Source organism: Mustela putorius, unplaced genomic scaffold, assembly GCF_011764305.1.
Source record: "Mustela putorius furo isolate JIRA1106 unplaced genomic scaffold, ASM1176430v1.1 tig00003858_pilon_pilon_pilon, whole genome shotgun sequence".
NCBI classification, from domain to species: domain Eukaryota; kingdom Metazoa; phylum Chordata; class Mammalia; order Carnivora; family Mustelidae; genus Mustela; species Mustela putorius.
Window position 1 is genome coordinate 11,132,093 of NW_025422010.1, and position 15,950 is coordinate 11,148,042.

A 15,950-nucleotide genomic window follows, 5' to 3' on the forward strand; every position below is an offset into this window, starting at 1 on the left:
ATTTCTCATACAGAATGAAAACTATGCCAGTAAAGGAATTCTGACCTCATGGCAACATGCAGACCAATGACATCTTCCTGGAGCAGTTACAGCAAAGTGTTAGGCCAAGAGGTACACATGTCTTCCACATGTCTGCATGCTTGCCCAATCCTTCATAAGGTTTGGAACACTGCGTAAATACTTTAAAAAAATCACTAAGCCTCCGTAAGTTTTAGGTTATACAGTTCACATTATTGATTCATCTGATTATCAATGCCCCCATTCTCCATGTTTCTTTTTCAAACTCATTTTCTACCACCCCCTTGAATTGCATACAATTTACCTATTAATAGCAGTTAGTTGTAGCAGCTCCCCAACTGACACTAACTACTCCAAAAAGAGAACTCTGAAAACTCTCAGGGTGTTTATGGCCTTCCAACCTTGAGTCACATAGAGCCAGAGTCAGTCTGCACGTCTGACCTTTCCCTACCACACTGCAGCTCATTAACCAGCCCAGACATTAATGCTGTCATGGCGCCCCAAACCTGGGACATGGGAGACAACCTGGCAGTACACAGAAACAGACAGGATTCCAAGCCACTCCCTAGCCCTTATTAATGACAGCAAGAGGAGATTTTCTTCTTGTCCTTGAGAAGCTCAATCTAATAGGAGTAAGAGAGCAAATCAAGGAAATCCTTTAATGATAAATACACTCTGTAAAGCACTAAAGCATATATCTGAAGCATACATACAAAGTGCTTCCTAGAATAAAAGAAGTAGAGCACAGACTGGGCTCTGGTAAGAGAAGGATGCATGGGATCCATTCTTTGCCTTTAGGCATCTTGCAGTTCTGTGAATGGGACCATCTTATGAACTCCTGATGCTAACTCAGGTCACATATTGGATGCTATACAGCCAGGAAAGAGGAGAATCCAACTTGGCTCAGGCCAGTCTTGAGTCTGTGAGGAACTTGTTGGGGGAAGAGGAAATAGAAGGGTACTCAAGACAGCAGAAAGTGCTCCAGCAGTGGTACACATGCACAGAGCCCCACTGGGTCTGGGGAACTCTGGTAGGTTCAGTATTGCTAGGGCGCAGACCAGAGCCAGCCCTCAGGTGACTGAACTTCATTCCATGGGCCACAAGGCAACATGGAACACATCCAAGCAGGAGAACAAGGTGAGATTTATCCTTTCTGACAGCCAGATGGGAAAGCGATTTGGAGAATAAAGCTTGGTGTTGATTAGGGAACAGACTAGAGGTAAGGAGACTAGTTACTGGGCCATTGCACCATTTCTGGGAAATTGAGGACTAACCTGGATAAGCAGATATAAGACAGAAAGGAGAGGTGGCACTGATGGAATGCCTGAAGAAAATACTCACAAATCAGTGATGGATTATTTAGAAGGTGACAGATCTGTCCAAAATGACTCTGACTGCTAGCTGGAGTCATGGACAGATGGAAGTGTTGTTAACAGGAAGTACAGGGAAAGCAGCAAATGTCTTCCATCCATTGCCTGGTGCCACAAAGCAAAGGTGAAACTGTTTTCAAGGAGGCAGGAAGCACCACTGAGAGCAGAATAACTAAGTTTCATCTCCCACATCCCTCTGCTGCAGGAAGCTGTCTGAAACACACCATGGCCACCATTTTAACCTGCCAGTGGTGCACTGTTGCTTGGTAAGCAACATGGTGCCAGCATCAAGAGTGGGCTCTATGACTAGATTCTTTAGGTTTTTATCCCACCTCCACAACTGACTAGTGTTAAGGCCTATGCCTCAGTTTCTCACGGTATAATAGGGATATTAAAATGACTTCAGGGGCGCCTGGGTGGCTCAGTTGTTAAGCATCTGCCTTGGGCTCAGGTCTTGATCCCAGGGCCCTGGGATCGAGCCCCGCATGGGGCTCCCTGCTCAGCGGGGAGTCTGCTTCTCCCTGTGCTCCTCACCCTACTTGTATTCTCTTTCTCAGTGTCTCTCTCTCTGTCAAATAAAAATATACAATTTCTATAAAGAAACAAAAAAATACATAAATAAAATGACTTCACAGAGATCCAATCAGTTAATACAATATAAAGTTCAGTGGGGAGGGCCCACCCCAAAGGAAGCGCTCAGTAAACGCTGGCTGCTCATAACATCCCCTCCTCTCAGTCGGTAATAACCTTTAGTATTATTAGTATGGGAAACCCATGCATATGTGGTTATTCGGGTAACAGTATCTCTTCATCTTGACCAGATGGACAGCATATAACAAACTGAGAGAAAGAATGTCCTCTCTTCCTTTTGACCAGAAAAAACTGAGGGCCATAGGAACAGAACTGACATTTCCATGGTGGTCCTAAACATGAAATCATAAACCAGGTGTTGAATTTAGCTTGCCAAAGACAGGAAAGGAAGCATTTAGAGGTTAAAGAAGTCATGTTTTCTGTCCAGTGTTAATGAGGACACTAGGTCAGGGTCAGATACCACGTCCTTCAATCTGCTCTGAGCAAATATACAACCTGCTTCCATTTCGGAGGTCGTTTTATAAAAATGCAAATGACCCACCTTCAGCTTCAAAAACCAGGTCAGGAAGGGAAATCAGTAGACCAAGTAACATAATTATGAAACATTTAGAGCAGCCTCAGAATAACTGAAACAAGTCAAAAACAAAAACAAAAAAAACCCACCCCTCGCATGTCAAACAGCCTGCCTTCTTCCATAAAATGTATTCCCCAGTGTTCAGCTCAAATTACTGTCATTTTTTGAAAAGAAAATCATTGGAAACACCAAGGCATTAAATTGGTTCCAAATGATCTGTGGCCTCAAATACAGGAACAGGCTCCACTGTTGTGTTCCCTGTGTGGCCAAAGCTAGCAGCTTCCCCCCAGGCCTGTGCCCCCGTTAGTCTCACTGGGCCTTGAAAGCACCAGACTGCTCACAATGATACATTAGAGTTAGTGTCACCCACTTGGCACAATTTGAGGATAATTATAACGGAGTTTTTAAAACTATCTTTCCCTAAACACATTCCTAGAAAAACTAGTCTAACAGAAGAATTTACACAAATAGTTTAAAGTTTGAACAAAGAAGAGAAATAAAGACCCCTTTAATAGATCACGTTACAATGTCTTTCTAACTATGATATTCCCCTTGTTTCTGTTTGCTGGCCCGGATTTCTCTCACATTGGTTTTCCTGGAGCTCAAATCATGCAAACATCTGGATTACATTCTTTCAGAGTAGTAAGAGAATAAATAGGCTGAAACTACATAAAACCGATTAAGGAAGAAAAGGGACTTTTCCCTAAATATGGTTCAGGAATGCATGTGCCTATAAGAACACTCTGAAGGAATTATTAGCCTTTGGTAAGCGTTTTTCAGGCAAAGATTACCTAAAGAAAAAGAAATTCTGCTATGGTGTTCAACTTCGTGCTTACAACGGTTGTGTAATGTTGTCTCCTTTTGATTATTTGAAAAAGAGAGTTTAAATCACCTCCATTATGATTTACACACACACACACACACACACACACAAGCTGAGAATAATCTGTGTAAATACCACTTCTCAGTTATGGAGGGAGATTTAGAGGAATGAAGTCAAATTGTGTCTAGGAAATTTGTTTCTCTAACTTCACTTTGGTTCTCTGACTCTTATCCTCTGATTCAGGGTACATATGACAACCATAACTCTTAGAATCTAAGACAAAAAGCAGATTCAATTTAGAAAGAATAAACCTTGAGGATCCATTAGGAATTTTCTTGCCTTTCAAATGACCTTGTGCTAGCATCTAGCAATCTCCATTCCCAGGGAAGTGACAACTCTCCAAATGCCCAGACCCCTACTGCCACTGGCAAAGTGGCACACTGCTTGGACTTCCCTTACAAAATCAATTAACTGAATAAAATAATGCAGGTGACTCCTGAAAGCTGGCTCTGCCAGCCGTTAGCACCTGCTCATCGGCCTCATCCCCTCCTTCACAGGAAGCCAGAGCAGTGACTGTGTGGTGTGGAAGCTGGTGCCGAGCCCCTCTGCCTGCTGAGGGGCTACACCCAAGGGCAGGGAAGACCGGTGTCAGCTCTGCACCTGGTCTGAGGCCCAGCCTGCTCAGCCTGGCTTCCTCCCTTGCACCCTTCAGAAGCACTATGCCTCTTCTACTCCTGATTCCATCTCAGAATCTGCCTTCTGGAGCTTCCAATAGACACAGCCTATTTATTCTCAGTTTCTACTTACAAAAGCATCGCATCACACTTCTAAATAAAAACTCTGAGATTTCTGATACAAATAGAATTTCCCTAAACATGTACCAAAATGAATTAATGAAGAGATGCTCTTCCACCTCTATGCATTGCAACCGAGTTAATTTTTCCCTCATCCTGAGGCTTTTTATTTTCTCAAGGACTGATTATTTAAAACTGCTCAGATTTTCACGTCTTCCAGCCAGGGAGTGATTCAAGGGCAGAGTGGAACTGTTCACTGTGATACCCCCAAGTAGACAAACTTATGAGTAATTTTAGTAATTCTCTCCTTTATACCACTGTGGAGTTTGCCACTATATGGAAGGAAGAAAGCAAAGCAAAAGGAATCACATACACAGGTGGTTTTATAATGTAGAAATTAACATTACTTTCAATAAAAAGAGGTTTTAGAACTACTGAGTGATTATTCTAGTGGGGACAGCCATTCCTACGTATTCTTATAAAGACTTTCATTAAAAAGATGGCCAAAGAATGTTTCCAAGTTTAAAACAACTGATCATGGGGGGTGCTTCAGTAGCTCAGTGAGGTAACTGTCTGATGCTTGATTTCAGCTCAGGTCATGATCTCAGGGTCATGAGATAGAGCCCTGCATCAGGCTCCATGCTGGGCGTGGAGCCTGCTTGAGATTCTCTCTCTCTCTCTCCTTCTGTCCCTCTCCCCCAATGCTTAAAGAAAAAAAAAAGAATAGTACATAAATAATAAATAAATAAGTAAAGCAACTGATAATGGAAATAAGGATTTATGTAATATTGGCTTAGTAAATTCCATGACCAAGAAGAACACAGCAAACTAAAGTGTTTAACCTTGAAAATAGTGATGGGACATTTTAGCTTTTCCACACTAAAGGTAAGCAGCAGTTTTTCATGGTAAATTGATGTGTTGTTTCTCTGTTGCTGGTTTTTTATTGTTATTGTTCTAAAAAATAAAAGGATACACAACTCAGGATCATGGAATATTTAATCACAAGTATCCAGGAACACTGGACAGGGTCAAGTGGTCCTACCAACAGCAATGACAACAATGGATTTAACACCTGGGGCCTGTATGAACTGGGTCTCACTAGCTTTGGTCTCCCACAAGAACGAAAAAAAATGTTCAGTACCTTGACTTTGGCAGTGCATCCTGAAAGTCGAAAAATTCCTTCAGATTCCAGGCCCGATTCTTCAACTTTCTCAAAAAACTAAAAAGTAATGATAAATATTATAAAAATGAATACCTCCATACAATAATAAACATCTGAAATAACAAGACGATGACAATAATAAACAAATTACCACGCATATATACATGCCTCGTATTTGAATGCCTTGAGAAATGTTCACAACCGCCTCTAAGGTCAACAGTAGTTTCCAATTTGCAAATGCAATGGAGACAGAATTGTCCTGTCACTTTTCCGGGACCAACCTCAAAAGTAATGGCCCCGTCTCTCAAGCTTGTACTTGGCCAATTTAAGATTTGATTACTATATATCTCTTTCTGCAGATGGACCAATAAAAAAAGTTTCTAAATTTACTATTATTAGATACAACCACATTAGCTGAGAGACAATAGGAATTCTAGAAATATGACCAAAAAGGCAGAAACTGTAAAGGTTTATACCTCTCTCAAGTTCCCATGGTGATACTGATGATGATGATGATGCTGTTAACGTAATAACAATATAACTTAACATTTATTGTGCACTTACTGTGTCAGATGCCCCTTTCTCAGCATCTATTAACTATTTAATTAACTATTTGCCATCTATTAACTCATTTAATCCTCACACTAATTCTACCAGGCAGGCACTAACCACATCCCCATCTAACTGCCAAGAAGACCAAGGCATAGGAAGGGTATTTGACTTGCCCATGTTTACACCACAGAGGAGGATCATCCAGAGTCTCTGCTCTTTTCCTTTTTTTTTTTTTAATAATTAAAAAAATTTTTTTATAAACATATAATGTATTGTTAGCCCCAGGGGTACAGGTCTGTGAATCGCCAGGTTTACACTCTTCACAGCACTCACCATAGCACATACCCTCCCCAATGTCCATCACCCCACCACCCTTTCCCTATCCCCTTCCCCCCGGCCACCCTCAGTTTGTTTGGTGAGATTATGCTCTTTTCCTTTTAAGAAATGGTGGTGCCTTGGGGCGCCTGGGTGCCTCAGTGGATTAAAGCCTCTGCCTTTTGCTCAGGTCATGATCTCAGGGTTCTGGGACCGAGCCCTGCATCGGGCTCTCTGCTCAGTAGGGAGCCTGCTTCCCCCCTCTCTCCCTCTGCCTGCCTCTCTGCCTACTTGTGATTACTTAAAAATAAATAAATAAAATCTTAAAAATAAATAAATAAATAAATAAATGGTGGTGCCTGAATGAATGTACTTTTTATAGGTTGGGTGAGAAATGCGCATTTAGGCCAAGGAAATATGTCCATAAAAAAGGTTCTCCCATAGGAGTAGAAGAATAATATCTTAAGCTGTCTTCAATGGAGAATACTTGACATGAGGAGTAGTAACAGCTAACATGTATTGAGTTGCTAAGATGATATAAATCCAGATTTGGTTGAACTAGCATTTACTGGGCACCTTCCACTTGCTAAGTTACATAATAATATAAATTCATGTGTTGAATCTCCTCAGTCTTAGATTTTTATGCATTGTCTTCAGACTCTGTCCTTTACATAGAAGAGAGAGGTCATCATTCTAGTTCTAATTCAAAAAAGGAAAGAAAATGTTCATGTCACTGTGGACTTTGGCCATGGACATAGGCTATGCTTCCTTTTGCCCTTCCTCCTGGCTGGGTGTATGTTCAAGGGTGAGGTATCTCACCCTCCTCTGCCTCAGTGGCCTCATGAGTAGAAGGGAGATGATAACACAACTTCCTCACGCTGCTCAGTGCTGACTACCCATGTTAGCCTAAGGATGGCATCTGCTCAGGGGAGGCACCCCCAGATGCCCCCATGCATGCTGGCATGTCGCCAGCACCCTCTGGCTCTCTCGTCGTTGTCCTCTGCCTCTATCAGCAGCTATCACCTCACTTGAGAAGCCACTTGGTCTGAGGCCCTGGCAGCAAAGTTTAAAGAGTACACAGTAAAGAGGCATGGCATTGTTACTGTGAATAAAGTAACTGTTTCCTCAGTCAAAATTTTTCTATATTACTTAACAACTCAATTTAAAATGCAACAAGATTTGTGTTTAGGGCTTGGGATTTTAAATGTTCCACTGGATGTCACTATTGAATAAATACATACTTGAGTAATCCAGTGTAAATTGTTGGCTATAAAAATGATGACTTAAAATCAAATCAGCTATTGAGCAATGATGGTCACAGAGATACTGGCAGATGAAAGTTAAGGTAATATCATTTCTCAAAACTCCTTTCCTCCTAAACATATCCTATCATAGTCATACCTGAAAAACCACCAGAAAAGTGGATTTTAGGCTTTATTAAGCTTTGTTTGGCAAATTCATTTAAATGATTATACATACATATTTGAAAACACCTAACTTGTGATATAGCTTAGCAAATACTTAATCAATAAACATACAGCTGATGATTAATGGTCATCTTGTATTCTGCAGAGAATATTCAAATACAGAGACATATAATACACACAAGTAAGCTTTAGAAAATACCGGAAAAAATTATGACAGAGGGAAGCCATGTGACAGAGCATCTGTGTCCATCACCTGATGCTTTATGGGCAGACATTGCAAAGGGCTCCAAAAGTCTGAAGCAAGGCAAACTGCTTCCAAGTGCTGTGGGATGATTTGGGGATGCATGAAGAAATCTGAAAATCACCAAGGGCCTGAGTCCTAAGTGGGTGTTAGTATCTTTAAACATACAAGAAAATTCATTAGCAGGTTTACAACTCCAAACTGCAAACAGGAGGCTCTATCATTTTCCCAGTCATTTACATCCCACTTACTTTTTGTAACACCAGGGGAACCTTCACTCCAGGGTCTTTCTTTCGGTCATTGTCCAATAGGACTGTAAGTGGAACGCCAAAAATACCATTGTCTTCATTGTATAATGGGCAAGAAAGAAAGGAAAAGGAATCAGCAAAGCACTATTCTTATTCCAGGGTGACAAAGTATTAAAATCAGAAGAAACCTGTGTTAACTACCTCGTCCTTTTACTCTCTCAGTTTTGTTTCTTTTCAGTTGGATTCCAAAGGCATCAAAAAAGGCAGTCAGTTCAATTAGAGAGAGATGGCGGACTTTCTTCATATCTTCAGCAGACAGATCTCCTGCTTCGGTTAGGCCAAATCTGGTTTTCTGGACAATAAATTTCTAAAATACATATGGAAGATATTTATTTCTTATGGCAAAGGAAAATTATTATCCCCTCATTCAAATGCCACCTGGACATTCTAAATCTGTAGAGCAAAATATGCTACTTGTACGAAAATTTCTGAGAAGCAAGCTGTGTCATAGAAAGATTGTGAATGATTTTTAGAACATTTGCAGAACATTCTTATGCTAAATTAGAATCAAAACAGTGGTCTGAAGTGCACTATAAAATTGTCATCACAACCATGAAAACATCTTTCTTCCAAGAAACATTCTGTGTTGTCCACTGATGTCCCATGTCCACCACATGGAATATACTGACCAGGGGCACGTGTGACAGGGTTCACACAGATCCCAAAAGCTAAGTACTCCCAGAAGAGCTTCTGATGTATCCTTTCAGGTTAGGGGACCATCAGTCCTTTAATCCGGTGTGAGGTATTCTCTCTGCATCCTCCAAAAGACTAACTAATCTCCCCACTGAATGTGATGAACAAGCGTGCTGAGACAGTAGTTATTGTACCTTAAACCTCAAATTCAGATATTTAAAGCCTAAATATTTCTAAAAAATAAAAACATACAGAAGGTACCAAATAATCTCACTATCATTTTGAGACAATGAAATTGCTATATTCCCCATTTCCACAATAGGAAACAAAATAAAGTAAAATGGTAACAACAACAACAAACTTTTGAACAATCCAGAAATACTGTGAAGACTAAAATAAGTAAGACCTCTTTTATTTTTTAAAGGTTTTATTTATTCATTTGAGAGAGAGAGAGAGAGAGAGAACAAGCAGGGGGAGCAGCAGGCAGAGGGAAGGGAGAAGCAGGCTTCCTGCTGAACAGGGAGCCTGACATGGTGCTGCATCTGAGGACCTGGAGATCATGATCTGAGCCGAAGACAGAGGCTTAACCATCTGAGCCACCCAGGCACCCGTAAGACCTTTTAAGAAAAAATTTGTTCTTATTAATATCCACAAGTTAGCATGGCTCTCAAAAAAGCTGGTATGGAAAAAAATTTGCTAAAGTAGAAAAATCTTAATTATTTCAGTTATAAAGCTTTGTATATTCTCTATAGGGGGTCCCTCAGGTTAGAACTTTCTTGAGGTTTTTAACCATCCACTCACTCATTCATTCATTTGTTCATTTAGTCAACAACTGTTCCTTGGAACCTCAAGTATTTTAAAAGTAAAATAAAAAACAAAACAAAAAAAAGTAGAATGCGGTTTGGGACATAACTTGTTCTATAAAAAAACTTAGTTGTTTTCCCTTTTTTCTGAAACCAAGGCTCCACATAACAGTAATATATAGCAACAACAACCAAGGCAAAAACTGTAATCATTCATTAAGTAATTACCACTTGCTAAATCCCAGCCTGGTTGAAGGAACTGGGGGCCAGCATCCTCATCCGAGGACCTGAAGATCATGCCCCTGAAACCAGAGTCCCAGTGGATTCCATCTTCTGCCCCAAAACAACCCTGTGCCCTCCAACATAGAGGTTTGCTTAAGGACCAGAAGGAGTTTTAGAGTTTGACATACGTAGGTTTAAATCCTATTTCAGCCTCCTACTCACTGTGGGGCTTTGGATGTATAACTTAGCTTCTTTGAGCCTCAGTTTGTTAGCTGTAAAATGGGAGCAGTCACAGGGTGATTGTAATGAAAATACCTAGTACAGCAGGCTGGTAGAAGACACTCAGTGAACCTTACAGTTCTTGCCCTGGCCTCTTGCTCCTCCCTCATCATGGGGTTGTTGTCCGGGAATGGTCCAGGCTACGTAGGTAAAGACTCAGCCAGTTTTTATAGGACTCACTGCTTCAGTCCTTAAACTGTCTTTGCCCTGCTGCTCATCATGCCTCTTGCTCTGATCAGCACAGAATATTCAGGACTCTACATCACAAACTCCACAAACGCATTTACAGAGTAGCCAACAGATCAATGTAACATAGTTCTTGTAGTGGGCTTTCAGGATATAACATCCTGGATATAGATAAAGATTCCAATATATAGTTACATAGATACATACTCTGAGGCTTTCAGGATAATGAAGTATATAGCTCCACTCGTCTATTTCATGATAATATTATAAATTCTTGAGAATATTTTTGATGGATTTTTAGTGCCTGTTCTGCAAGTGCTCACTTCTTGTTATGATGATTGACTTTTTGCAGTAAGCCCCTCTGATATGTGGTTTCTAGAGACACAACTAAGTATATAGTTAGAATCTGCATTAACCTATAAGTAAGGATAGAAGTTTCATGAAATCACACAAGCCAGGAAATCCTATTTCCTCTGTAAAACAGTATTCAAGCATACATCCTCACAACTCTTTTGCAACACAGTACTGCCAGGTACGGTCAGGCAGGCTGGGTACTGCATAGCACTGATGCCTGCCCTCTCCCTACACACACACACACACACACACACACACACTTAATAAAGAAAAAAAAAATCCTAGTTTGTCCCATGGAAAAACCATAGGAAGTTATTGGAATAATCATGAAAGGTTTTACATACAGTTAAAGCATAGTCCTCTTTCTTAAAATCTGATTTCTTGAATTTACTTCTTTTTGGAGCCTCTGTAACCATTTCTGAATAAGATACTTCAAAGGACAGCTCTTCAGTTTCTGGTGGAATGTTTTTTTTCCGATAATCATCATCTAAAAAAAAAAAAAAAGGATGTACAATTTTTTTATGTCATTTAATCAATCAATATCATGTACTGTAAAATAAGCACAAAATATTTCTAAGTTAACCTATAGGCACATCAGAACATTTACAACCAAAGAACAGAATCAGACTCACCTAGAGGAGTTCAGATAAATAATAATGTGGGGTCTTCAGACTTCCATATGAATGAATTTCTCTAATCATTATCCAAACAAACTTTCTATATCATCTGATGTTTTTAATCTTGTATTCTTATATCTCATGAAAGGCACTGAAGATTACTAGAGGAAAGCCCACAAAGGAGACATTTCTTCTGTATGTTATGATATTACAGTTAAGTCCATCGAAACCCAATGTTGCTGCTCCTGAGGAAGCAGAAGCTTAAGGCAGAGGGAGAACGGGCAAAGACCCCACTAGAATTCCTGCCTAAATTCACTTCTCCTGTGTTTCTCCCAAACTATAGGAGGTTTGGTTCTTAAGATGTGTTAAAATTCAATTTGGACTTCACTTCTAGGTCTGTTCATGTAAATTAACCCAAACTCTTGTAATTTGATTTGGTTACCTGACCTCCTACGCTGTTTATTAAAAAAGAGCCAAATGAGTAACAAGAAATGTCCCACATTTCTTGTGAGGTAGTTTGAAATTAAGACAATAAATTCCTTGGCCAAAAACAAGTGAATCCAGAAATCATCTGAGTAATCCTAAACTCTGATTCCTAACTAATATTTGGCTTGCCATCTTTTTTCATTGCCTGGAAAAACTGTTCATATGCAGTGAAAAAAAGAAAACTGATTATAAAAAAGAGAACTCATGTCTTTTACCCTCTTCTATAGACAGTGACTAAAGAAGAACAACGAAAAGAAATGATAGAAGACCTAATTAATCTCACATTAAAAGTTAAATGGAGAAATTTGCAAATCAACAGATTTTAAAATTTTAAACAGAAATACTGAACAAAAATACAATACTCAAGTGAAAGAGGTCCAGTTAAAAGGTAACCCTGTAGCCTTTATGTATTGTTAGAGTTGCTATGTGAGAGTTGCTCTGGTGCTGTACACACTTGAGCCTAAGTAGAGATTTTTGGAAGTGTCCTACTTCCACTCACAACTATTAAGCAGATCCAGATTCCTTGTGAAAGAGACCTCAAATCAAAGACATTACCCAAGTGAGTAGTTTCTAAATGATGTGAGGGTAGTGAAAGAGAAAAAGATTCTGCTTCCAATTTGGCTCAATTAATTTTTTCTGGTGTGACAGAATGGGGTGTTTGGAGCTGGCAAGGAGTGAGTGCTGGAGTGACAGAATCAAAATAGAAAAAAAAAAAAATCCCACATATTTTGACTTGACAAAGTCATGGCTAACTGTACTGAGTGCCAGAGAAAAAGCGAGAAGACACAGCTTCAGTTCGATATAAAAGGATGTGCCACTCACCACTCCCTGCATTCTGAACTGCCTGTGCAGGGTCTGGAGATCCGTTGGAGAGAACTGGTAGGGCTGGAAGAGGCTCGAGTACAGACTGTGAAACAAGGGAAGATGAACACAAGACGTTTTAGTATACAAACACATGCTCCCCAACATTCCCATCACATTTATGCTCTGCAGTTTACACAAGTTCTTCTCACACAAAACAATTCTCGATTCCATACACAGCCTGCACCTGATTTATTTTTCTGAGTTCAATCCAAACCTGCAGAGCTAACACGGTTTTCTCAACAGAGAACTCTGTCAAGATGAAAATAACTATCTTCTTAGCTCTTGAGAATTTGCTGCTTTTACCCTTCCTACGATGTAAAAATTACAATGCTTGATGTCACATAGTTTGACAATGACGGTATTTTTTATTCTTGATGTGGTGGTCATGCATATTGATCTTAAATTTCAGGTGATGATGTGGCTAGATGGTTAATGCAAAGGCCCCTGAGGCCAGATTGCTGGGATTCTAATCCAGGCTCTCCCACTTACTGTGTGACTTTGAATAAGTCTCTCGAGTTCTCTATCGCTTAATCTCCTAATCTATAAAATGATGATGATATTAGAACACATTCAAAGAGGTATTATGAATTTTAAATTACTTGTTCTGTAATCACTTCAAACAATATCTGATACACACTAAGCACAAAATGAGCGTTGGTTACTATTAATACTCAACATATTAATTCCTCCATGAAAAAATGAGTGTAATATTGTGAGAGTGATAATAATTACCGAAACCGTAAGTGTGTTTTCTAGTTATTTCTAATTTGCTACTTTCTTCACTAAGATCCTGCCAAAGCTTTGTCTTCTCCTGCAATATTGTCAGAGTTGAGTATCTTTTCTTTTTTTAAAGATTTTATTTATTTTCGAGAGACAGAGAGTATGGTAGGGAAGGTCGGGGGTGAGGTGAATGGGAGTGGTGGCACATAGGGAGAGGAAGGAACAGACACCCTGCTGAGCACAAAGCCTGATGCAGGGCCAAAGGCATATGGTTAACCAACTTGAGCTACCCAGGTGCCCCAGAAGTTGCATATCTTTATAAAGCCCTGTGAAGCAAGCCAACTGCTCAAGTCTGGATGGGTATTAGTAAAAAACCAAAACCAAAAACCAAAAACAAACAAACAAACAAAAAACTTATACACAAATTCTACCATTTCTACCAATATAAATTTTAATGTGGTAGTTAGTATCTATGAATGCGTGTAATGATAGAAATTTGCTATTCAATCACCAATCTTTTATGTACTATTCAATATAAAGTCTGTTCATTTCTTTTCCCCAGAGCCTGATGTTGTTTCTTTTACTCTCATATTTATTTAGCAATAACTGAACACCTGTTTCATGAAAGATTATCATGTGCTACAAATTACACAAGGGTGTCTTGAATTCTGAGCTTTGTGTTCTCTTTTTCCTATTTTATTTCAAAAGAGATGACACAATTGTAATTGTGTAAAAATCATGTCAATACATGGCTAATTATTAAAATATAGATTCCCAATTACTATAATTGGTAGATGAATGAGAAGAGGGGCGCCTGGGTGGCTCAGTCATTAAGCGTCTTTCTTCAGCTCAGGTCATGATCCCAGGGTCCTGGGACTGAGCCCTGCATCAACCCCTGCTAGGCAGGAAGCATGTTTCTCCCTCTTCCACGCCACCCCCACCCCCGCTTGTGTTCCTTCTCTAGCCAACTCTCTCTGTCAAATAAATAAAATCTTAAAAAAAAAAAAAGAAAAAAAAAGAAAAGACATAAAAAGGACTAGAGCTGGGACGCCTGGGTGGCTCAGTTGGTTAAGCTGCTGCCTTTGGCTCAGGTCAAGATCCCAGTGTCCTGGGATCGAGTCCCACATCGGGTTCCTTGCTCAGCGGGAAGCCTGCTTCTCCCTCTGCCTCTGCCTGCCACTCTGTCTGCCTGTGCTCACTCTCTCTGACAAATAAATAAATAAAATCTTAAAAAAAAAAAAAGGTCTAGAGCCATACAATTCGTTGTCCATCAGATTTTTGGTAGTACTAAAAACAAAACTACAGAATAAAGATTACCTGTACACTAATATCCTTAAAATGATATGGACCACTTTTCAGTGGTCTTCTGAAGTTTTCTAAAAGAGAAATGCTTTCTCAATTTTTGAAATAACTCACCAATGGGAGACAACACTCTTAAAAACTGAGAGACTTTTATTTAAAGGCTGAAACTGATGGTTTGGGATGCTTAAACCTACTAAATGTCAGTTTCTTAATCTGTGAAGTGGAGAAGTGCCCATCTGCTGAGTTGATTTATTAAGTCTCTAGTCAGCTCTGCTGGACTGAAGGTGTGCCTGCCCTTTGTAATGTAAATTATTCTGGGGGCTGTCTTGGGGGAGGCAGAAATTTAATCATGATCCCTGCTCATGAGTTATTATTTATAATGAGGAGTAGAGTAACATTTATGGAACATTACTGAAAAACAATCAACCCACTGTTCAGAGCTAATTTCTACAACACAGCTATGTATTTACTGGAGGGCAATGGAGAAGAAAGAGGTGCGGCCCGAAAGGGTTTCACCCAGAGGCAGGTGAAGCTGACCTAGAACTCCAAGCATGATGGAGAGGACTTACAGATGCAGAGGCGGCTGGCAAAAACATTCAGGCCCAAAATGAAGGTATAATTTCAGGTATGGAAATATCTGAAACACTTCCGTTACATGGAATTGTGGAGAGACTGGTTTGCCAGGAGTTGAGGCAAGGTATTAGAAAAACATGAGAAATAAAATAGTCAAGATGGTCAGCTCAAATTATGGAAGGCTTGGAAAGCCACACAGAGAAGTCGAGACCCTCCTAAGGGCTAAAACCAAACAGAACAAAACAAAGGAACATTCATGTGTTAGAGTAGGGGAGTGACGTGGTAAAAATGAAAAGGAGAAGAAGTCTCCCAATAAATGGATTTTGAATTCTTAAGTAGGTTGACTGAAAAGGCTAGGTGCTTGGTATTTATAGTGTAAAAATATCCACTCACCCATTAAACATATGAACACTAGCTTCCTTTGAAATTTTTACTAGTTATTTGAATATATTTGAAATATTAATACCATTCCCATTTAAAACACCCTTCCTTTGCTTGTCCATAACAGGTCCTACCATTTCCCTATGTGCCTAACCATAAAAGGCTGGGGCTTTAACTGGTGAGGAAAGGCAAGGTTTTCCAGCCCGTGAAGCTTGGTCTGCTGCCCAAATCATGCAGCACTAGGACTAGAGAGTAGAATATATGAGGTATGATTATTTTGAATTCCAGTCTGTAGAAAGTTGGCACTACCTGTTTGAGTTCTCTCAAAATTAGACTTTGACTGTACAATATTTCC

The 15,950-nt window shown here is 39.8% G+C and overlaps 1 protein-coding gene across 5 annotated transcripts in view; it reads right to left on the reverse strand.

Annotated features, from left to right (window-relative positions):
* Positions 1-15,950, reverse strand: part of ARHGAP28 (Rho GTPase activating protein 28) — a 207,693-nt gene that overhangs the window by 38,407 nt on the left and 153,336 nt on the right. For all 5 annotated transcript variants that reach the window (XM_004742733.3, XM_004742734.3, XM_013051393.2 and 2 more), the window contains 5 exons: positions 12,578-12,662; positions 10,997-11,139; positions 8,317-8,482; positions 8,119-8,210; positions 5,312-5,389 (listed from right to left, as the gene is read on the reverse strand). In XM_004742733.3, the coding sequence (XP_004742790.1) occupies positions 5,312-5,389; positions 8,119-8,210; positions 8,317-8,482; positions 10,997-11,139; positions 12,578-12,662 (564 nt within the window). The remainder of the gene's footprint in view (positions 1-5,311; positions 5,390-8,118; positions 8,211-8,316; positions 8,483-10,996; positions 11,140-12,577; positions 12,663-15,950) is intronic.